General features: G+C 40.1%; 2 protein-coding genes across 3 annotated transcripts in view; both read right to left on the bottom strand.

Annotated features, from left to right (window-relative positions):
- Window positions 1-23,791, bottom strand: part of ptpn4a (protein tyrosine phosphatase non-receptor type 4a) — a 108,398-nt gene extending 84,607 nt beyond the window's left edge. For both annotated transcript variants that reach the window (XM_061723967.1, XM_061723969.1), the window contains exon 1: window positions 23,311-23,791. The gene's annotated coding sequence lies outside the window, so the exon portion shown is untranslated. The remainder of the gene's footprint in view (window positions 1-23,310) is intronic.
- Window positions 2,184-2,867, bottom strand: LOC133445614 (uncharacterized). Its single transcript, XM_061722936.1, has one exon. The coding sequence runs from the start codon at window positions 2,865-2,867 to the stop codon at window positions 2,184-2,186; it is 684 nt and encodes a 227-aa protein (XP_061578920.1).
- Window positions 23,792-24,175: the final 384 nt, after the last annotated feature.

Genomic DNA, 24,175 nt, shown 5'->3' with positions numbered 1-24,175 from the left:
TGACTGTATAGCGATTCTTTGAAGCCATAGGTGTTGTCAAGAACTGAACTGAAAAGACAATTCATCAACTTTCAAGCCTTTTCATCTACTTCTCGAGCCTAAGAGAGATAATTAGACACGGATTGACATTTGAAACGAGACGGAAGCTGCAGGTAGTTGCAGTAACAGTTCTAGGAAGAGGCTTTTAAAGCCAGCCAAATCCTTCAGAGTAAACACGAGTCGATTTCCTGGTAACCCTGCACCCACTGCCACGGATCAGAATTGTATTAAAACGTTCCTGTCTTATCTACGTAGAATTAACCCAGCGACTTCACCACGGAAACCAGATTTGCCCAATTAGTTATAGGAAAAAAGGTATTTTTTGTTACTTCAGTGCATCTAGTTATCTTAATTAACGACTATATTAAAAACTCTGACAACACTAACACAAACCTGTCGTGATGTGCGTGCCTTCCAACCGTGACATCAAACTCAGGTCAGCATAATCATCAAGTTCTGGTCTGTTAGTTTTATTTTAAATGTTGGATACTGTAAATACTTATTTCGTCAATACTTTTTGCAGTTTTATTTTAAATATTGAATTTGAAAACCTCATTCTTGTTCCCGTTACCAATAAATAAATACAAAATCTTTATAAAACAAGAGCAATAATATTAAAAAACAGGAATCAGAAATGCTATTAAAATTAAAAAACAAACAGATTGGTGCATCCCTAGCTGTACAAAAAGGTGAAAGGCTCTTAACATCATGTAAAAGATGTTAAGATTGAGCCCGATAATGCCTTCAAAGTAGATTACAACAAACTACAACCTGTAACTTTCCAGCTGAACAGCCAAAGGCCTGAGTGAAACGGGCCATTCAAGAGGAAAAGGTGATTCAAAAGAAGAGCTGATGATTAAACAGCTTGTTTGAATGGGTTATATAGCACATATAACAAGTACTATGTGTGTGGGAGAGGCGCTAATGGATAAATATCGCTCTGCCCTGCCACTGTTTGTGTGATTAGGTGAGGATGAAGAGATGGAGGTAGGTGGAACACATTGTGGTTGGTAAACAGGACCAAAACAGGAAAGCGTGGGCCCACCTGAGACTGACAGTCAATGTTGCTGCACAGAAGAAAATAAGGTTAGCAGCTGGTGAAAAATACTGACAGCAATTTGATGCTCTTTTTTTTTTTACTCTTCTATTGGCCTAATGCTGGGAGACTTAAAAGTATGATTAATTGCTTTAACTGCCACAGCTGCACTGTAAAACTGACATTAGTGCAAGCTTTTGTGCCCATCTCAAAACAGCTGATGCAAATCTAAAAAGGGACATGCTTTTAAAGCCAAATTTTATTTCTTCGGGCATAACTCAACTCTAACTATATCCTGCAGAGCAGATTGGTAACACTGGGTAAACAAAGTGTGACCATAGCACAGCCTCCCAAAACTACAATATGCACAGACATGTGAGAAACATGCAAATAATTGCCATGATGATTGATGATGATGATGATACTGCTCCTGCAACCTGATGAAGACGACCTCAAACGCACTTGCACCCCCTACAATTACTTTAATAACTAGAGAAACTGATTCATAATTCATTGTGTAAATTACAAACGGGCAAAAAAATAGTAAATAAATAAATCTGATTTCATAGCCACCAAGAATATGAAAATACAAACGCACCCTGACCATAAACTCCTCCTAACTAGAACCTCTGGTACCAAGGGCCAATGGCACATAGAACATTGAAGCCATTTTAGATCACAGAAAGTATAGTACAAAAAACTAATTGTATAGAAGCTCCACTTGAAAACGACGAAGCAAATGTCTGCCCAAAACACATAAAAAAGACGAGAATGTGGCGTGCCACAGAACGCCAGAATTAGCAACCAGCTGCTACATGCTACAAAGGCTAGCCTATTATCAGCTTAAAGCTAAGACTCCAAAGATTGCAACAGTAGAGAGACCACCACTCTGAGTGCGGAAAAACATTTAAAATAAAAAAAACTCACTGAGCCAGAAGCAGAAAACCAAAGAAAGCACTATATTGTCTACCGAACAACAGTAAAGTGGGCCTTTTCCTTAAAGATTCACGATAATTAATCATATCCCACTAAAAATTGTATTTGCTTTATGTAATCCCAAGTCTCTGTGACACATCAAGATCGATTTTCCTATTTTGGACCGTTTGTGTTACAGGTAGGGGTGGTAGGGTTGGTAGGGTGAGGTAGGGGTGGTAGGGTGAGGCAGGGGTGGTAGGGTAAGGTAGGGCGGTAGGGTGAGGTAGGGGTGGTAGGGTGAGGTAGGGGTGGTAGGGCCAGGTAGGGGTGGTAGGGCCAGGTAGGGGTGGTAGGGCCAGGTAGGGGTGGTAGGGTGAGGTAGAGGTGGTAGGGCCAGGTAGGGGTGGTAGGGCCAGGTAGGGGTGGTAGGACGAGGTAGGGGTGGTAGGGCCAGGTAGGGGTGGTAGGGCCAGGTAGGGGTGGTAGGGCCAGGTAGGGGTGGTAGGGCCAGGTAGGGGTGGTAGGGCCAGGTAGGGGTGGTAGGGTCAGGTAGGGGTGGTAGGGTCAGGTAGGGGTGGTAGGGCCAGGTAGGGGTGGTAGGGCCAGGTAGGGGTGGTAGGGCGAGGTAGGGGTGGTAGGGCGAGGTAGGGGTGGTAGGGTCAGGTAGGGGTGGTAGGGCCAGGTAGGGGTGGTAGGGCCAGGTAGGGGTGGTAGGGCCAGGTAGGGGTGGTAGGGTGAGGTAGGGGTGGTAGGGCCAGGTAGGGGTGGTAGGGTGAGGTAGGGGTGGTAGGGCGAGGTAGGGGTGGTAGGGCCAGGTAGGGTGAGGTAGGGGTGGTAGGACGAGGTAGGGGTGTATGATGGTACACGGAGGGAACATACAAGCATTACCTGATTCTTCCACAAGGAAATGGGTTGCACACATACCGAATACAAATCAACTGAACAGTTACATCTGAAATAAATTAATTCCTTTAGTGGCATATTTATCAAATAAAAGTTTTATCATTTGGTGGTACCTAAAAAACCTCAAAGATAAGTGTGACAAAATGACCAATTCAAAAAGTCCATCCAAACCTTCAAAAACCTCAATCTTTGACACACCACAGGAAAATCAGTGCTGCTACATTAAATGTTACAGAAAGGTTTTGTACAGAATGTAGGTTTTCACTGCATAAATCCACAGAGATGTGCACTCTTCACGTGGACCTTCTGGTCACGCAATCTGTTCACTTAGTTTCATACATCTGCTGTAATCTCACGTATGTTATCTAGATTTTTTTATTAAATGTCACTCAAATACACCTTGTAGAAGCTGAGATATACTCATTTAAAATTAGGTGCTGTATGTCCTTTCTGGGCAGGAATCTTAGAAATATGCCTCATTAGGAAGAGGTTAAGGTCATTACATTAACCTTTGATGTAATGAATTGCTGAAAAGTAAGATGTAATTTGTCTTTTTTATTTCTTTTTTAAATCAAGCAATTTAAAAGGACCCCCTAAAGGTAATTGATCGCAGAAGAGCTCTCCGTCCTTTACACCTTCAAGGGATCACAATACCCGCATGAATTAAAATCGCATAGCATCATATGCAGGCTCAACAAAGCTGGAGAGCTGCTGTTTACACAACCAACACATCACCAATGTTTACACTGGTTTTTGAAATATCGTCTAGACCAGTCAACATACAGGATCACTGTTGGATTATCTCACACTGAAGAGCCCTGGCTTCTAGGCAGGAGCTCTGAAAAGACCCCACAAACAGGAGCAGCTTAGACAGAGTTAACCAGTCGGCAGGGCTCTGCTTGAGCAAGAGATGCTAGAATATCCACAGATTTATAGTCCTGCTATTAAACCATCTTAGATTAAAGGTGTCCACGAAATGTCACGCATTGTCCTCTTGGTAAAAGCTTTCATGTTGCCACAGAGGCTGACCAAGAAAGAGTAGAGAAGCCAGACAGAGCCACCGTGAGTCAGTCAGAGCCAACCCCCTGCCTCATGCTGAAATCAGAGAAACCACAAGAATGTAACAGCTTCTGTTATTATCCCTCCCTGCTGCCTCGGAGCCTGATGGCCTGCTCCAGAAAATAGCAGCGGGGCTGTCTGTTTCTGTGTCTCACTCATTGCACACACACCTACTGTCATGTTCTCATTTCCAACATACACATAGAACGGGTTTGCTGTACATTTCTTTTCCTTGGTTTCTGCAGATCAACAACACACACACACACACACACACACACGCTGCATTTGACAACGCAAAAAAATCACACGCACTGCAATTTGTTTTTCCTTCGCAGAATAATTACAAGTGACAAATCGAGACTAACACCCACATAAAAAGCAAGTTGATGCAGAGAACATAACGGGCGAGCAGATGGACAGTAAAGAAGACAAACAGACTGAAATGTGGACACCAGTCTATATGGTAATGACCAATACGCTGCACTGATTCAAGAACTCTGTGAACTCTTCTGCTTAATGTGTTGGCGCTGACTAACCAGTTGAAAACAATGTGTGTCAACTGCACAGATAAGCTGTTGAGCTATATAACAGAGATGAGTAAAACAAACAGATTAACGTCACGGTTTAAGTTTAGAAACCGCGACTAAGAACACTGTCACGTATCCAAGTAAAAAGTGAAACAGTACAGTCAATTGGTTATTTATATATTTATATGGAAAATGTTGAAAACGGCTCATAAAAAGTTAATTCAGCTTCCAGAGAAATAAAAGCTTCTTGGGCCAAATTGGATCAACAGAGACTTGTATGTGTGTCGTTCACTGCCGCACACTGAAGGCCTTCATGTGTCACAAAAGGCAGACTCAGCAGCTTCTCTGAACATTTTTCGGGAGAACTGCCCTGTGGCCTTGTTTCTGTCTCTGACTCAGAGTTGTAGCAAACTAGGAAAAGCTGCCACTGGCTACGTTCAGACTGCCAAACTAAATCGGACCTTTAACACGTCCAGATCACAGATAGATTTGTTGACGGTCCGAACAGCCAACATCCAAACGTAGTGCTTTTATTTTTCTTCAAGCCTGACCATAATCAAGAGTATTTAAGGGTGTTTTGAAGTCAGATTTTCATGGATGGGCATTTGAACGGCACAGTAAAACAAATAAGACTTCTGCCTTTTGCTCTGCTGGATTTGTTTAGCCTCTTAGCTTTATAAAGTTTTAAGTGGTAAATTCACTTTGTTTCCCCGAACATTTTGGTTGTTGCTCCATGAGTTATTGTCATCTCACAGCTTGTATTTTATTATTCGCTATTCTGTACTTACAATGACCAATCTCCTAACCTTCTGTGACATGACTGACTATTGATTTGAAAAAAATATTGGATATCACAGTATTTTAAGGTTTCTGAACTTTCTGATTATGGCTTCCAATAAAAATGACAGATGTTGTGGCCTATAGCGTTATGGGATACATTATGAGAGGCAGACTGGTCGGATGCAAGCTGGAAAGGTTTCCACACAATACACCCCTTATCCTCTCGTATCTCCCCGACACTTGGTGCCCTTACTATGCTTTTATTAAAAATCACAGCCGTGTTTCCATTAGGGGGCTCGGGGTCGTTTTGTGAGGCCTCAAAAGGGGCACATACCTCCAAACGTGCTGGGTGGCACTGACTCTGGGCTAATGGAATATGTTGCAGCCAGAAGATAACTGTTCAGCCATTTCTATGTTGTTTCCTCTCCATCGTTGTAGTGAATTCAAACAGCAAACAGAAACGCAGCAACTCCACTCCGACAATGCTCAGCTTGCTGTTGCGGTTACTTTTTCCATTTTTTTCCTGCTTTTGCTGCCTTTATTTATTGGCCTTTGGCAAAGAGCACGAGTGGTTGCACCACTGCCAGCAGGTGGTACGGAGTGGAGTTTGCCAAGTCAGTGTCTCTTACTGTGTTCGTCAGTGTAATAGAGATGTAACAGCGTAAAGCACAGATGTCCAACTCCAGTCCGAGGGCCGCCGTCCTGCATGTTCCGGCCGTCTCTTTGCATGAACACACCTGATTCAAATTAAAGGCAACCAGCGGCATGTCATCAACGTCTGCACAACTGTGTCATAGGCACAGTCATTGCATTAAGGTGTGTTGAAGCAGGAGACAGCTATAAACATGCAGGACAGCGGCCGTTAAAATACAGTACTCATTTTGATTTTACTTAAGTTTATATTCTGATCATATTAAATCTTGATTTTTCATTAAACCTGTTTTTCCTTTAGGACAAGCTCTTCTATCCCAAAGTGACATCCTTCAACCAACTCAAAAAGCACATTTGCTTGTTTGTCTTGGTTTTTTAATTAAACGTCATTCATCCTCTTTAATAATTCTATTCAAATATATTTTGGCCATAGGAACATAAAGTTTTTTCTGTGAAATATTTTATGTCCATCAGTTCAACACGAACGCAGAATCATTTCCCACTCGTACATAAAGCATTTCTACAAGATGTCCAACATTAAAGTTGCACATTTCATGTAAAACGCTCATCAAATGAGATCCACCTCCACTGTGAGAGCGTGTTAGTTTGAAGACATAACAACTCCCCTCCTCAGGCTGCAGGGTCACGCTAACAAAAGCTGGGGCAAGTCCAGATGTCAGCCGAAGAGCACCACAGTTTATCCTTGTTCCCGAGCCTTTGGCATCCTCTCACATCCTTCATGAAAATATTTTTACAGCCCACACCTCTACTGAGTACATGTCTGTTAGCTCAACAGAGGAAGTTATGGAGTACAGGAATTTAAAAACAGCTTTGCCTTGGATAAACTTGTCACTGAATATGATTCATGCTCAAGACCATTGAATATAAGAGAAAGATTGGGGGGGGGGGGGGCGCCTAAAAACAGCCTGACGGTCTGAAATAAAAAAATAAAAAACATTTGCACTAATTTACTCACTATGCTCTTCTCCCTCAAAGCCCCCCACCCCACACACAAAAAAAAAAAAAAAAAAACAACAAGCAATGGACTTTAGTCAGTCCACTAAGTAAACTCAAGTTAAAAAAAAAAAAAAAGAAAAGAAACGTCAGGACACAAAAAACTTCAAACAACAGAAGCCTTTCTTTTTATTATTTTAACAAAAAAATTGAGCCACAAGGGAACCAAAAGCCTCAACATTCAATACAGTCCTTATAAAATCGACGGGGCAAAATAAGGAGCGTCACCTATTTTTGGTTCTGACCCACTGTTCTTAAGCAACTGTGTCCTTTGCCCTGCCAAGGTATTCAAAGCTGTTTAAGCAGCTGTTTTAAAGTCAGACCTGAGGAGCTGAAGCTGACACACACAAACACAAAGCTCAGTTTATCCCAAGCACCAGGTTACAACGGGAATGTCGCCATAGGCCGACTACTCTTCGCTGAGCACAAGTCAACCCAGCAGGGCATGTACACGTCAGTGAAGCGTGTGTGGGATAATGAATTGTTCGTGTCAGTGGATGTGTGTGTTTTTGAGGGACGCTAGGATGGATGGTAGTAAAGGGAAGGTCAAGCCAGAACATGCACTGGAGAATAACTGAGTAAAGAGCCAGGAACCAGCTGCTCTGGCATACCAGAGGATCGTAAAAGTGAGGCTGCAGTGGAGAGGAAAACTTCCTTTCAGATAAATAACATTTTGAGTGAAACCTCCATCAACTGACAGTAGCTAAATGGATTACACATCCTATCATTTCCCCCCATTCCTTCAGGTAGGACAGAACTCTGATCCAACTACTTTGACTCAAAAAGCACTCGAGTTTGAGTGCTTTTGCTCCAGAAGGCAGCAGGTTTTGTGCAAATGTTTTGCATTGTGCAAAGTACAAATTCATTTGGACAAAACAAATCGATAACCCGTCACCGAGATAGAGGTGGATATCATGATTCACTAAAACATTCACCTTTGTTGACTGTTCAGAAAACTTTTTAATTGAGGTTCCAACACTACTCTGTGAGTCTGAACTAGGGGTGGGCAAAAATATTGATACGGCAATATATCGCGATACAAAGTCTCCCGATACGATATCGATATTCAATGTATGTATCGGGATATATTGCCATATCAATATTTTTGCCCACCCCTAGCTGCACTTTATTTTGTGATTTCAGTGTGGGAGAGACACTGCATTTTATTTTTGTCATTTTAAGTCAGGGGCAAGTAGCTGTACTGTATTTTTGTGATTTCAATTTCAGTGTGGGTGAGACACTGCATTTTATTTTGAGTATTTTGTATCTAAGAATAATGCACACTGCACTTTTTATTGTGTTTCAGTGTGTTTTTTCATGCAAATATGTTGCATATTAAAATGGAAAGTTGGAATTACATTGTTTTGACTCAGTCTGTCCAATGAATTATCACTATCATCTGATGTACATATATACAACTTGGATTTTAAGATGTGTAATGCATTTTTAAATTTTTCGGTGAACTATGTAGAATATCGCGATATATTGCATAATCGGGATATGGCAATTTGTATCGTATCGTGGCTCAAGTATCGTGATGCGTATCGTATCGTGAGGTCCTTCCCAATACCCATCCCTAGTCTGAACAGTTACATGGGAACAAAATAACATATTTAATTATGATTACATATTCATATGTCCCATGTGAGTCAATTCTATTTTCCATTTAATTAGCGTAAAAAAGGAGGACCTGGTACTTGTGTTCGAGTAGAGCTTTCTAGAAGAACGGTACAAAACTGTAGGCAAAGAATAATGTTTAAAGTAAAGACGTTTGTGTCCATAGCTTTATATGAAAATAATTTCAAAGATTTTGAAGATTAAAATAAACAAATCCTTTTTTTTTTAAATGTTAATATTCACTAGGGGTGTAACAATATATCGTGCCACGAAATTTCGCGATACAAAAACGTCACGATACGTGTCGTGGAGGTGACAACCTGTATCGCGATATTGGGTTATTAATATTAATCTATTGTGTTGACTAGAAACGCGCATCCGACCGCGGCCGCGACCGCGCGGACCAAAATCTTACTCCGCTCATAAGAAAGTAGTCCCGTTTTGCGGTCCTGTTTTGAGCTCTGAACCTTTACTTATTTAAGTCTGGTGTAGATTTAAGCCTTACCTTATTAAATTAAACCTTTTTGGGGTCGTGAGCAGGATAAACACGGGACAACTTCTGCGTGAGTTTGCGTGTACTTCAATGTCCGCTCAACAGCGTAGGATTTCAGAACATCAACACAGCACCTAGTGCTGTATCACTCCGCCCAATCTAAAACATATTAACAACTGATATACTGACTAGTGTAATTATAGTCCCTGAATTACAGAATATAAAGAATATATTTATAAAATAATGAACCCTGAATTACCAAAATAACCTTCTTAACAAAAATAAATCTCCTCTTACACTTATAAGGTGAGCATGAATCAATCTTTTTTATGATGTAAAATTGTATGTATTTATTTACTTGTATTTATTTATTCAATTTTAGTTGTTAAATTTCTGGAAAAGAAAAAAGTCAAATCATACATGAGAGAAACTATTCAGTTTGTGGCAAAATATTTGTACTTGTATGAAACTGAAGATGCATAATGCAAACCTGACATTTACTTTTAGTTCAGTTTGTAGAAAATGGTTGGCCTGGCTTTCTCTTTAAAACTTAAACAGTTATAAAGCATTACAAACTGTAACAATAGGGCAAACGCACAGCATTGTTTTGTATTATGTGTCTTTCAAATAAAAGACAATTTTTTCCAGTCATATATTCCTCTATCAAGGTTGTTAAAAAATACTGCTATAATATCGTATCGTATCGTTATCGTGACCTCAATATCGTGTATCGTACCGTATCGTGAGATTAGTGTATCGTTACACCCCTAATATTCACTAATCTATTTAAAAGACAATTCAATAGTAGTAGTAATAATAACAATAATAATAAAAAATAACAACAACTGAAGCCTGGTCTGATTCCTGTCAAAGGGCGGCTTGATTGTCACCCTTAAGAAGTTGCAGTTGTGTTTTTCCCACCTGGACCAACACTAACAAACCTGGGAGATGTTGTTTCACATATTTGGCCATACCCTATACATTACCATTCTCTCAAGAAATTCTTATGTCATATTAGGGCTGTGCGATTAATCGATTTTAAATCTAAATCGGATTTATTAATCAAAATCGATGTTAAAAAAGGAAAATCGGAAAATCGATTTTCCTTTTTTACAGCTGTCTGCATTACAGACGGAGCTCGTCTAGTCATCTTTGTTTGGTCAAGAAAATTGTAAATCACAAGTCAAGTCACTTTACTAAACTCATGGAGGATTTACAGTATCTTTCAATTGCACTTCATTCCCAATAGGGAAATTTGTTTGCTATTTTTCTTTAAAAATAAAGATAAAATATTTTAAACAATTTTTTCCATTGTGTTTTGTAGTTTTACCAAAAAAATCGAAATTGAAATCGAAAATCGGGTTTTCAGAGAAAAAAAATCGGGATTTTATTTTTGTCCAAAATCACCCAGCCCTATGTCATATCTACATATACTTTTGTCAATAAAACTTCTCCATCAACGTCATATCTTACGGAGAAGTCAAACATGCTCTCATATGCAAGACTTAAAGGCTACTTGAGGCTGTTTGAGTTTCTCTGCTCCTTTGCTACTCGGTCAACTGCCTTTAGCGTGCTCCAGTCACATGACCGCACACTGCTTCTCATGTGCCTTTTAAATGCAACTCTTCACCAAGATATGTTGCAATTGCATTAAAAACTGAGTCATAAAGTGCCCCAATTGTGTTGTATGAGTCATTCTGAGACCGGCCATTTCTATCAGTCTTTGGTCATGTGTAAAACTGCTAAAATACGGGTCTTCTATTTCTGGTTTTACTATAGACCTTGACCATCGCTGTCTTCTTCTGGGGCTCCCAGAACCTGTTCACACAGGAGGGTTAAAAGTGACGCTAGGAAATCCAATCACAATTGACCAACGCTAATGCCAGACCTGAACCCAGATTCAGATCTGATCCAAGATGCATTTGAAGGTGGTGTGGAGCACTTAGTTCGACATTTTCATAGTAGTCTCAACACCGAAGCATCCTCGGAAGGCATGAGAGACCACTGAATAAACTAATGCCATCAGATGAGGCGAGGATACATATTTTGCATGTGAATAACTTCAGTAAAGCCATTTGTCTTTCAGTTTCTTCATTGCAATTTTGGCTAGTCTTACCCTGATACACCCTAATTGTAATCGTACATAGCCTTTGTTGAATAAAGTTCGGATTAGGGCTGGGCGATATGGACCAAAAGTCATATCTCGATATTTTCTAGCTAAATGGCGATACTCGATATATATCTCGATATTTTTTCTGTGCCTTAATTGGGGTTTCCCCCAAAGCATTATAGCATAGCATCTCTGTTAGCTTCATTTTTTTCTGAGGCAAACCCTTAAAAAAACAGTCAGTTTTAATACAAAGCCTTGTGCCAAATGTCACACAGGTACCTTTATTAACAGAGGTCTGTACAATATCAAAATGTATAAAACAAATGAAATAATAAACATAATAATTTATAATAATAAACTGCCTGCATATATAGAATAAAAATGCTTCTTGAATAAAATAAAACAAATATCCCTTTCCTGCATAACAATTAAATTAAAATACACTGTGCAATTAATACAATGTAGACAGTAAAAGGCAGACTTTTCCACTGAGGTTGACAGTTGTGCAAATAACAAAACATTTGTGCAAATCTCAAATAAAACATTCAAGTCAATTTGTCACAAAATAAGCTATATCAAAATCATTAAAAAAAAATAAAAATTTAAAAATAAATCTTTTTTTTTTTTTTTTCTTTACAAATCGATATAAACGATATTGTCTCGTACCATATCGTGTTTGAAAATATATCGATATATATTAAAATCTCGATATATCGCCCAGCCCTAGTTCGGATCAATGAGGCTACGAGTACGTTGTGACAACCTTTTAGTGGAGAGTATTCCTTGTGAATATATCACAATAATGCTTCTTTCTTTGGAGGAAATATTCGTCAGAACTTAGAACTCATCTCTTACACACTATGGGGATTTCCCCAACTGCTGGTTGGCCGCGATCAACACAGAGCAGAGATCAAAAGTCGTCTACTGCAGCATCACCAATAAACAAACATCAAGTATGGCTTTAAATATCACAATGGTGCCTGGCAGCCCTCCTGCTCCCTCATCTATCCAGCTGTCCAGTCCCTGCGCTTGGTCATCTCTGCATCCATCAACTTCATACCCAGCGATCATCAATGGCTGCTGTAATCTTTTGATGTTTTTATGCTGCAGTCTCTTAATCTGTCCCCTAAACTCCATCCCCTGGCAAGTCCTGTCAAACAAGCCCCGGCATTTTTCACAAACTGGGCTGCAACACACAAGTGACTCATAATGGGGCTGATAAAGGATGATGAATTACAACAGATATTGGGAGCCGCTCTTTAGAGTGCCAAGGCCTACAGGGATGTGGGCAAACAGAATAAAAAGTCAATTTTTCTCAATGAATGAGAACAGAGTCATTTTGTAGATGGTCTTTTGAAATTTAACAACTCATTATTTTCTATGCATTAATTTCCAATGAGGAACTCAGATTTAGAGCTATGAATTTCATCACATTTCATACTGTAGGCCTTATTATTTCCCAAAGTTTCATCTGTATTTTTTTTTTTACTGTATACTTGTCAGAGGTAGTTCTGACACCATCTCTTGTCACAATCTTTCCTGTTCAAAGAAGAACACAAAAGGGTCTTTCTTCCATAATTCAAGCTGACCTGATGATACTGCATAAAAGATACAGAAAATATCAGAATGGTTTTACACCTTGCCACTGATTTTACAGATCTCTGAGAGATTGAGTACAGTCCTACTTACATTATACTTAATATTTTTAACTGGATTCACAGGATCATAAAGCAGCTTGTAGATGTTCTTATAGACCAGAACTGTAACACACTTACCAAGAATTTTCTTTCCAAACTCCAGGTAAACATGAGACAAATGCTGTTTGAAAAGGGTAATACACAATTAGCATGACAATAAAGAATTTTCATCCAATCATTGCCACATAGTTCCTCTCTTGATACTGGCATGGATAAAAGGAAAGTCCAATTATTTGCAGTTAAGAAATCGTTATCATGAAAACCTGTACAGTTCGCAGACTGTAGGAAGAGAACTGGACAAACTCATATGTGAGCCAGGGGGTTCTCCGGACCTGGCCCCCTGTTCAGAGCAGCTGCTCTGGACGAGCCACCTTTGACCTCATACAATTTAACATGATGGTCAATGGAGTGGCAGGCTTGTAGAGGCAACCCTTAGTGGTCATTCAATGCAGCGCATTTCTCGGCAGTTCCACAACACCTTGGTACAATCTGAATCCTTTACAAAATGTATGACATAAATATAATAATGCAGTGGGGTTTGGATCATCAATAATTCTACCTTCAATTTGATAATCTGTAATTAGGGGTGGGATGATACGGGTAACTCACGATTCAATACTGTGGCGATATGTGGCCCACGATAACGATAATATCACGATACACGATATCTACGATATTCGATATATTGTAAGAAATTGCATCAATATATCACAATATATGTGACCCATAAAAAGGAAAATGTCTATACTTATTATTTTATTCAATGCCAAAACGTCATACAATGTACAAAGAAAGTGCATTTGTATAGTGCCTCATGCCTCCTAGGCTTGTAAATGTAAACACTGTACAGCTGGATAAATTAAAGTGCATGAACATTCATAACATGTTTTATATAAACCAGGACAGTGCACTGCTTTGTTTCTAATACTGAAAAGTCAGTAAGCAACTTAATTTTGCATAGTACCTCACTGCCTCCTAGTCTTGTAAATGTAAACACTGTACAGCTGGACAAATTGACAACCACATAAATCCATTATGTGTGTTGTAATAAAATATCGATATTTGCAGTCAGTTTATCGATTATTTATTGCGACAGAGAGCGCAACAATATATTGCAATATCGATTTTTTTCCTCCACCACCATCTGTAATAATCAAATATTTGATGTTATGTTATAAAAACTGGCTTTACAGTTAACCTAATATCGAATGAGCTGCAGAATTTCTCTTTGCAAATTAACAGAGTAATTAATCCAGTTCTTCAAGGCCTTTATTGAGGATGCGGGAGAAGATGGGAGCCTATATCCGACTCTTCCATGGCTGGATAACATGCTGTTTCAGCTAATAAACCCACTGTGAATGCTGCTTACAGAGAACATAATTATCAGGATTTGCTGTTTCATCTAATTTGATTTGCAAATGCACAAGTTCTGGACAAAGATGGAGCGGAAAAAAGAGGGAGCTGGTCGACTAAAATAAAAGTCTAAGAAAAATGTATGTCTTTACCGATGTCACAAAAAAAAGAATAGAAAAATCATGTAAGCAGCAACACACGATAGGCTGAAATTCAGTTTTTTCTCCACTCAAGTCCAACCTCCAAAACAGCTTCGTCTTTTCCTGCTGAGAGACTGGTCGCAATTAGTGCTATCAAATAAATGTGCCAATTGCCGAGGGGAGCTGCACTGCTCAGTTGTGTCTGCGCCTGCTGAGGTTGCACCTAAGACTCGGAAGGAGGACATTGGCTATTTTAATAACGAAAGTGTGAGTCACGTGAAAAAGAGTGTTTGCATCAATGTCTACATCAATCACTCAATTGTTTTCCCTCACCTGATCATGCATCAATTGTGTAGTTCTGACAGGTGGGGTCTCAAGCGGGTCCTTTAACCCTTTGCCTCAGTACTTTTCCTTTTCCTCTTTCTTTGTATATGTGGACTGGCTAGTACTGATGTTAAGGAAATATGCTCTAATAAACCATTGTGCAAAAGGTTGTGGAAAAAAATACAGTGGTTGGTAGAGTTTCGAGGAAAAAAGAAGTAGAAATTACTTAATAAAGTTGTAAAATTAAAAATCTTAGGAATTACAACACAGACAGTGGGAGATGGTCTCTCAGAGACGTACTTAAATGTTTTACCTCGTGGGAGCTAAAAAAGAAGGTGATGTTAATACTGTGCTGTATATTGACGCTGATCTTGAAGCTTGTTTGGCTCTCTTGGGCTACAGGAGAACATATTTATTGATATACACCATAAATAGCGGGAAGCGTCTCTGGACATTCGTACTTGTATACGGTAGGCCTTTTATTTTTCTGGATGTAGGCATTATGTCCTTTCATTGAATTTGACTTTGCACTGTCGCTAGATTAAAGATGTGGAGCTTTTTTGAAACTGCGTCCTCGTCTGTCATTACATCCCTTTAACCTTATGAATTTATATATCATTGTATCCGTACAATGATGAAAACTATGTTCACTGAAAAGGACTTTTATATTTAAGCAGTTTAAGATGATGTGTCAAGGGGGAAGTATATTATGATGTTAAACGAAAGGGTGAAGGCTGTTTATGTCCTCACCAATGTCCAAAGTATACCTACTATGGGGTGTAACGGTACACGCATTCGTACCAAACCATTTCGATGCAGATGTGTACCAATCCAAATACAATGTTTAACAGGAGCTAGTTAACTATGGAGGACCAAAACTGACATAATTAAAAATAATAGCAGAAACATATATATTTTGTTTTTCCTTTTCCTCATTCCTTGTGTTTACATTCCCCCGTCTCCTCTTCTTACTTCACCTTATGTATTTCTGCCTCATTATGCAAATGAGGAGGGCTGTCCTTCTTGGTCCAGCTCCTCAACTATTGGTCAATAAACGGGAAGGATCCTGCTTCTTCCCGTTTAGATGCAAGTTGAATTCTATTTTTTATTCCTATTTTTATATTTTTTTCCCTAACTGTTCCGAAAATGAACGGAACAGTGACCTCAAAACCGAGGTACGTACCGAACCGTGATTTTTGTGTACCGTTACACCCCTATTACCTACACCCTTGAATTCATCTTTAAAACCCTCACACATTCTTTCAAAGAATCAGTGTAAAACGGTGGTATGACACTGCCACCACCATTTCCACTATCATTTAACAACGGAGTGGGCGGTGATTTTCAATTATTTGAATATTCATTCAACTATATCAGACTGAATAGTGTATGTGACTGTCATACCAGCAACAATAACACTTTACTCTGCTTATTTTTAAGAATTGCACCATTCTGTTTGCCAAATACTATGAAGCAACAAAAGAAAAGTACTGTTACTGTTAGGTTCCACTAAAATCTGTGCGGCATTGTGAACGTGGATGCTATTGGGGAAATAAATAAGGAAAACAAACACAGTCTTTAGACAGTTCTGTGAGGAACTCCTCCAAAAACTAAGTAAAAAACAAAGAAAAGAAAGGGAGGTCCAGAGTAAACTCTGCTAGGTAAAGTAAACCGAGCAAGTCCACAACACGCTGTAATTTCAGAGCAAAGCACCCCAGATGTAAGCAGCGCAGACAAGAATGCATCCATCACATCCTTCCTGGACCCGAGGCACAAGGTTTACAAGTGATAAAGTAAATATTGCTTTCATGTTGTTCCTAGCGGAAATTAACTTCAATCTGAGTTTTAAGATGTGTTAGCCATGTTAAAAATAAAAAAAAGCAAATGTACTCCCTTTCTGTTGAATGACATTGAGATAAAGTGGTAAAATTCTGAAAGACTGATTCACAAATGAAAACAAATATTGTCACCATCAATATGTCGCAGCTTGCTTTCAGTTTTGAACTCCAGAGCTGTCGAGGCACTTTCATTCTGGCATTTGTAGCTGTGGTATCTTGCAGCAAATAAACACAGCTGTGTTTGAAGGTTGAGAGATTATTTTTTAAGAGTCATGCCATATCCGCCCCAGCAACAGACCACTAACTAGCTGCCTTACAGAGATATATCTGGCTAGATATTTGTGTGATTGGATGGTTGCTTGGCTGGTTCACTTAAAGCTCTGTAGCTGGTGCCTCGCAGAGACAAACATTACCCATCTTCTCATTTCAAGTTAAGTTTAAGAAATAAGATGCAATATTACAAGCAATTTGGCAATATTTCCGGAAGTTTAAAAACACCATAATTTGAAATGTCCCAACTTTGTCCAAAACTTAAACTGTTTCCTGCAAAGAAGACAGCAAACTTTAAACCAGTTTCATGATATTGGCAGCCTTCTATATTTGATACTGGGTTAAAACATCTACTTAAAGCACTAGATTAAAAGCAATATATGGCAGGTTTAAACAAAACTCTGGCATTGATCCTGAGCCTAGTAATGTAAGTTATGCAAATGCTTCCATATTTCAGGCCTGTCTTGCCTTTAGCACCCAGCCAGCCTGCTTCTTATTGCCACTGTCAGTCTAAAAAGTCAGTATTAAGGAGCACTAAGCTGAGACGGAGGGCGTGCCTCACCAACGTTGAGACTAACGAGACATAAGCTGCCAGGCAAAGATAGAGAGAAAATGGGAAATAACAAAACTCATGAGAAGCAGACTAGAATGGAAGAAACGTTGCTAAGGCAGAGGGACAGCTAGAGATTGCAGATAAAGATGGCATCCCTCTTGACCTATATGAGACATTATAGAAACATTACACCTTAAAGCACCAAATGTAAACAAGGAAATTAATCTTGCTTTGCTGGCCTTATTTTCAGATTTTGTTTAATTTTATACACATATATACACACACACACACACACACATATACATACATACAGTACAGACCCACTGGACACGCTTCCCCCCCATTTGTTTGAATGAGAAGGTGTGTCCAAACTTTCGGTCTGTACTGTATTTATTTATTTATTTATTTTTTTTTTTTTTTTTTTACACAGGATCCATTAAGCATTGGTTACTTTTATAAATGTGCACATTCTCTAACATGCTATGCAACATTGCCCATCCCACAGTGTATACACATCTCAGCCTTTCACAGCCACAAGAACAAAGGCCAGGCTTTTACAGTTCTGCTATGTAGGCCAGTTTATGATGTTTAACCAGGAAGCTGTCAATGTGATGCATCATCTCATAATTTCTAGTCAAATCTGTGGAGATCCATTTGAAAAAAAAATGGCCTGATGCAACTGCAACTTTTGCCTCTATAGATCATGAAACTTTGCCCTGCTTGACAGACAACCAAATCAGACCGAAGATATTAAAATGCTGCTGTGGTACCAATACTTAATAATTCAACACCGTTCCTCGATATCTTAAATACTTTATTATAAAATCCCCAGCCTCACCAGGCCACTCTTCCGAACGCTGGGAACATTTTTAAGTGGAAATTTGCCCCAAAAATCAAACACGCGCCTTCAATTTGCCTCACATTTGTAAAACTTAAAAGTAAAATCTCTGTCCAGAAATCATTACTTAGCTCTTAAAAGAAATCCACAAACCTTGTCACATATTCAAATTAGACACTCTTCCTTTTCCACCAAACTTAAAGTGTCACCTGAATCACAGCAAGTAGGAAAAGTCCCTGTAACTGGCTGTGCAAAGTCAATATTTGACATTACATTTAGCAGATACTTTCATCCAGAACAACTTACAACAGAGGAATACAATCAAGCCAGAAAAACAGAGTAGATCACAAAGCCGGTACAGATAAGACAGTATTTAAATAAGTGCAGCGAAGTGCCACTAAGATGACATTCAAGTGCAGTTCGAAAAGTTAAAAGGGGGAGCAAAGTTCACGACAGAAGGTGTTCTTGGAAGAGGAACGTTTTCAACACCTTTTTGAACATAAGAGAGGGACAAATTTGGACCCAGACCCAGTTCCTCTACAGACAGTCCTACGATGGTCAGTTTCTTGACCCCAAAGATGCTCTTGTTCGGTGGGAATTCGCACCTATTTTATGGTTACACCACACGGTTGGAAGTTCAAACCCATGCAGGTTATTTTATAAATGCAAGTTTGGATAAGCAATGCCAGGACTGGACTTTTTACATGAAAACAAAATAGGTCACCAGAAAAACAGTATTGGACGGGAAGAAAAAAACCACACCAGCAGCTGTCGCTTTTTGTCTCTCTGTTCACGTAAAAATAATACGGCATTACACTACAAGACTTAACAGAAGTGTGGAGTGAAAACCCAGAAGAAGACGTACACCAAGGACACGAGGTGGAGGGGGGGGGCTTTTTGTTTCTTTTCTTAATTAGGTGGACAGTGGAGAATATCAGACACCAGTAAATCCCACAAGTGGGCGATGTATGACAAGATAAGCTATTACGGTTCAGAATTGAATAAAATAATAATAACGAATAAAATACACAACTTCTTTGTGAGGACAAAAAACAAAAACAAACACTGCAATTAAAAGTGAATAGAAACTACACGTCATCCAAGTGCTACATCCCTTTTAGAAAAGTCAGCCCTCAAGGAAACAGCTGCCATGATGGCAGTTAAGAGCCTAAAGACAGCGCAGATGGAAAACACGGTCATATTGTTTAGAAATGCCAGTGCATTTGAGGGAAAACTGTCCGTCAAAGTGAAGACAACTGACTGAAACAACTACTGATTTATGCTATGACATAACGTTTGATTTACTAATATTTGACCTACACATTACAAATACATCATATCCATAGTTAAATATGAGCAAGATACATTTGAGATTTGATCATTTATGTGACAGGTGTGTCTCTAACGGGTCCAGTTGAGCCCAACTACTCCAGCTACACTTGTAGCTCTTCTTTTTTCGTTTGAAACTCAAAAGGAGGTCACATCTTCTTCTAAACTCTCCCACTTACTTTTTACTATCTATTCCCTTTCTTTCTGTTTATTACAAAAACCCTCTCTAATGCACTTCAGGAATAAAAGATTCAGGTGTGCTCCTCATGTCAAGAAGCACAGCTGGCAGACTGAGGCAATTTCGGCTTCGCCAGCTGAGGCCCTGCATTTCTGAAATGCTGAACTTGAGCAGAGGAAAATAATTTCAACCCAGTTCAACCAAGGATTCTCTGTAGCGCACAATTTATGAATTTATAATGCGTGTAAAAATAAACATGGCAAGAAGTCATTTTTATTTCATGGAACAAACTTTGCTCGAACCTATTTACTTCTGAATAGATACCAACAGCTCCAGAGGAGCCATCTGTTGTTTGCAACTTAAATTAAACCTGGATGCTCAGCTAACCTATCTCAACTAGGGCTGGGCGATATGGACCAAAAGTCATATCTCGATATTTTCTAGCTAAATGGCGATACTCGATATATATCTCGATATTTTTTCTGTGCCTTAATTGGGATTTCCCTCAAAGCATTATAGCATAGCATCTCTGTTAGCTTCATTTTTTTTCTGAGGCAAACTCTTAAAAAAACTGTCAGTTTTAATACAATGCCTCGTGCCAAATGTCACACAGGTTTGTTAACAGAGGTCTGCACAATATCAAAATGTATAAAACAAATGAAATAAAAATAAACTGCCTGCATATATAGAATAAAATGCTTCTTGAATAAAATAAAACAAATATCCCTTTCCTGCATAACAATTAAATTAAAATACACTGTGCAATTAATACAATGTAGACAGTAACAGGCAGACTTTTCCACTGAGGTTGACAGTTGTGCAAATAACAAAAAATTTGTGCAAATCTCAAATAAAACATTCAAGTCAATTTGTCAGAAAATAAGCTATATCAAAATCATTAAAAAAAAAAATGTAAAAAAAATTTTTTTTTTTAAATCTATATTGTCTCGTACCATATCGTGTTTGAAAATATATCGATATATATTAAAATCTCAATATATCGCCCAGCCCTAATCTCAACCCTGGCTCCGTTTCCTTCTAACCTTCAAAGCAGCTTCATCAGCAGTGAAATCACCAATTTCAAAACAAAAGTAGCATGTGGTACTTGGATTTGGACGTTAAACTGCCATCTATAGGCGTTAAAGTTTGGTGTTATCTTCTTGACTATAAATGAATCCCTACCACTGTTGATGTTTACATATGAGGTGGGGAAAGATAGTCCAGTTCCAGCAACCACCAGCCTACGACAGGCCTTTACCATTGAAACAGTTCCAGTTTAGAGACATCACCTAACTTAGAACCAGCTCTTTATTTTCGACGGTCAACCGTGAAGGAAGCACCTATTCAGAGTAAAAAAAGAAGACTGCCCCAAAGCTCTGCTGGGTTAGATGCAAGAACCATGGACATTAGGGGCTGGGAATGGGTTAATCATAGCCAACCAAAACAGTGAGGCCCCATTTGTTAAGTCACATCTCCATTGAGCTAGTGGAAACTAACAAAAGGCAATCCGCAAAGGAATAGGCACCAAAATGGAGAAGGAGTGTTCTGTTGAGGAGTTTATGGTTGTTAATTGAGGTACAAAACACATTTGATGATGCAGCAAGATACCAACTACTTGGGCTAAACATTTCAACTGGTATATTTGCTGCCATAACTCTCCTGAGGAGATCAGAGATTAAAAAAAAGAGAGATTCAACACTGAAGTGGACTGGAACCAGCAGTGGAAGGAACAACAGTTAATGTTAAAGCCGGAATTCAATGTTGTGAACGCTGTCCAATACGCTTTATAAAAGCAGCATTCACAAGGGCCGTTTTTTTTTTAAATACAAATCTTCATAAAAAGGGAAGAAAGTTAACATTATGACACACAGTTTCGAGGAAAAACAAGAGGAAGGCTACAATCTGTGTCCTTCATAGAAATGTTGAGCAGCCTTCATCTTCAAACCACACTGCAAAAGATGTAATGACACAATAACGGATGGCTCTGTTCATCTGGAAAAGCAGACCAGTTCTTGAAATGTTTCAGGTCTGAACTGGAACCAGTACCAGAAAAGTACATGGAAGACAGGAGATCCAATATAACTTGAAGCCAAGGCCAGCAGCAAAACAAACAGTAGATTAAATACATTATTAGAGTGCCATCTGTTTGTTTGTTTGTCACATTGTTCATAATGGGAGTATGTGGAGGCTCCTGATGTCACCTTCAGGAATCATGGGGGATTCCCAACCACACCTCTGGGCCTACCTCATTTACAAGAACACTGCATTTCATTCATCCTCCTGCAAATGCATCACTCCATTCATCCATCCATCCATATCACAAACTGGGACATGATTTCAAAATCATGTTGCAGTTCAGATGGCGGAAACTAAAGGAAAGGAGAGAGGGGGGATGGGACGCGGGAGGAAGCTATAAGCAAACGGGACTGAGCAGGTCCATATGATCCCAGCAGCAGGCAGCAGAACCGACTGCGACCCAAAGATGTGGCTGACACTGGAGGATTACGTCATTTTTTGGAGGGGAAAAAAAAGGAAGCCTCATCACAGCAAACTATCTAAATGAACAATATAAAATTGACAAAAAAAATTGCACAATTATTAATGCATGGGAAACTAAAAGCCCCCTCTGATGTGACATTTCTAGTGACATGAGAGCAGGCAGGCAGCAAGATGTGTTTCTAACATTATTTACCAATCTGTGACAAAACTGCACAGCCAACTGTCTTCACGGTGTTTATTTGGCTTTCAGGCCTTAAGATTAATATAAAATAAAAAACAACACTTGCACTGAAACAGCGCAACACACATCTCCCAGTCATCAGTAAAGGCTGATTTATGGTTCCGCGTTACACATACGCAGAGCCTACGGCGTAGGGTACGCGGCGACGCGTACGGTACCGTGCGCGTCGCCGCGTACCCTACGCCGTACCCTACGGCGTAGGCTCTGCGTCGGTGTAACGCGGAACCATAATTCAGGCTTAACAAAGGCGATGCTGGGGAAAACGCCATGCCATGTTTAAAGCCACATCAGTAACACGGATGACGCCGCACTGTTTCCCCCCGGACTCCCGTCATGAAGGGGGTTTATTGTCTGCTGTCCAATGAATGAGCTTGCCAACGACCTAGTTAAGTCAAACATAAATGTGTCTCGTAATCAGTGCAGGAGAGAGAGAGAGTGTAAACTTGCTATCTTTCAGTCGCAAACACTGAATTAGCGGCAGCGACGCAAGATGCGAGGTTTTGAATGAGCTAATAACAGCTAGCCCCGACACCCATGCATGCTGGAAATAAGAGCAGATTAACTATGTATTCCTGCGTGGACATCCAGCTCCAGCAGACACGGGAGGGGGTTGCTTAACAGGCCTTTTTGGCACGGCGTTATCCCAATGTTATTGAGCAACATTAGCAACATAAAGGCTGTTAGAACGTTAGAACGACGCAGAGCCTACGGCGTAGGGTACGCGGCGACGCGCACCGTACGCCGTACGCTCTGCGTCGGTGTAACGCGGGACCATAAATCAGCCTTTAGCCGTCCAGTGAGCAACTTGGATAAAAGTGACAGCAACCGGGCTAATGCTAATGTCAGTGAGTTGTATACACAAAAAAATGTACAAAAATCCACTGGTGGCTTTTCCTTCTTTCTTACCGTCATAAACTGCTCCAGAGGTGTCCAGCTTTTAAGGAATATGTGTGTTGTTGTGTGAGAAAAAAGGGTTTATGAAGGGGCGATGTAGCCCGAACATCCAAGATCAGTTCAGCCAGAGAGCCCCGAGCATCGTTATTATCCTCACAGACTTCAGCAGGACTGCTGCGCCGCCTCACCAACATCCATCCAGCAGAGCGGGCCTCCTGCGGGCTCGACCATGCGGATTACCCAGCAGACAGGACGGGAGCCCCCGCAGACACCATCGGCTAGACGCGCTGCCCAGCGGTCCCTTCAGGAGCACAAACCGCACCAGTAATCCCACGCATGCGTAAAAAAATAATAATGTGTGCGCAGTAAAAACTGACAATTCACAAGGCGGACAAATGTTTGGGTTTGTGACTTGTTTCCAAGCGGGAGCCCCTCTCGTTGTTGCAGTAATGCTCCAGATCTGCTCTCTGTGCAGCTGCTGCTTCCCTTGCAGCACAGACAGCCGCGGACTGACGTCATGGCGCACGGACAACGCGCAGGGGCGGGGCGAGTGGGCGGGGCCAACGGCAGGGGGCGTTGCTAGTGGGCGGGGTCATGTTAGTGGGCGGGGCCATGTTAGGGGGCGGGGCCACAGCCAGCAGGAATAGTCCATGGGCCAGACCAGATATCAGCAGAGGTGTCAAAAGTGTTGGAGCCAAAATACTTTGATTTATTTTGTTTTATTTAAACTGAATATTGAATTGTCACCCCCTTTATGCTGACGTCATGTTTAGCCTGTCAATCAGCCATGGTGGGTGGTTGTCCTGGTAACCATTATAAGCCACCTGGGTGGTGATTGCACGCAGGTGCGACAGGGGGAAGACAAACAGTTTTTGAC

This window comes from Cololabis saira, chromosome 6 (genome assembly GCF_033807715.1).
Source record: "Cololabis saira isolate AMF1-May2022 chromosome 6, fColSai1.1, whole genome shotgun sequence".
NCBI classification, from domain to species: Eukaryota; Metazoa; Chordata; class Actinopteri; order Beloniformes; family Belonidae; genus Cololabis; species Cololabis saira.
Note: the sequence above shows the minus strand (reverse complement) of the source record. Positions and strands in the feature narration are given on the sequence as shown.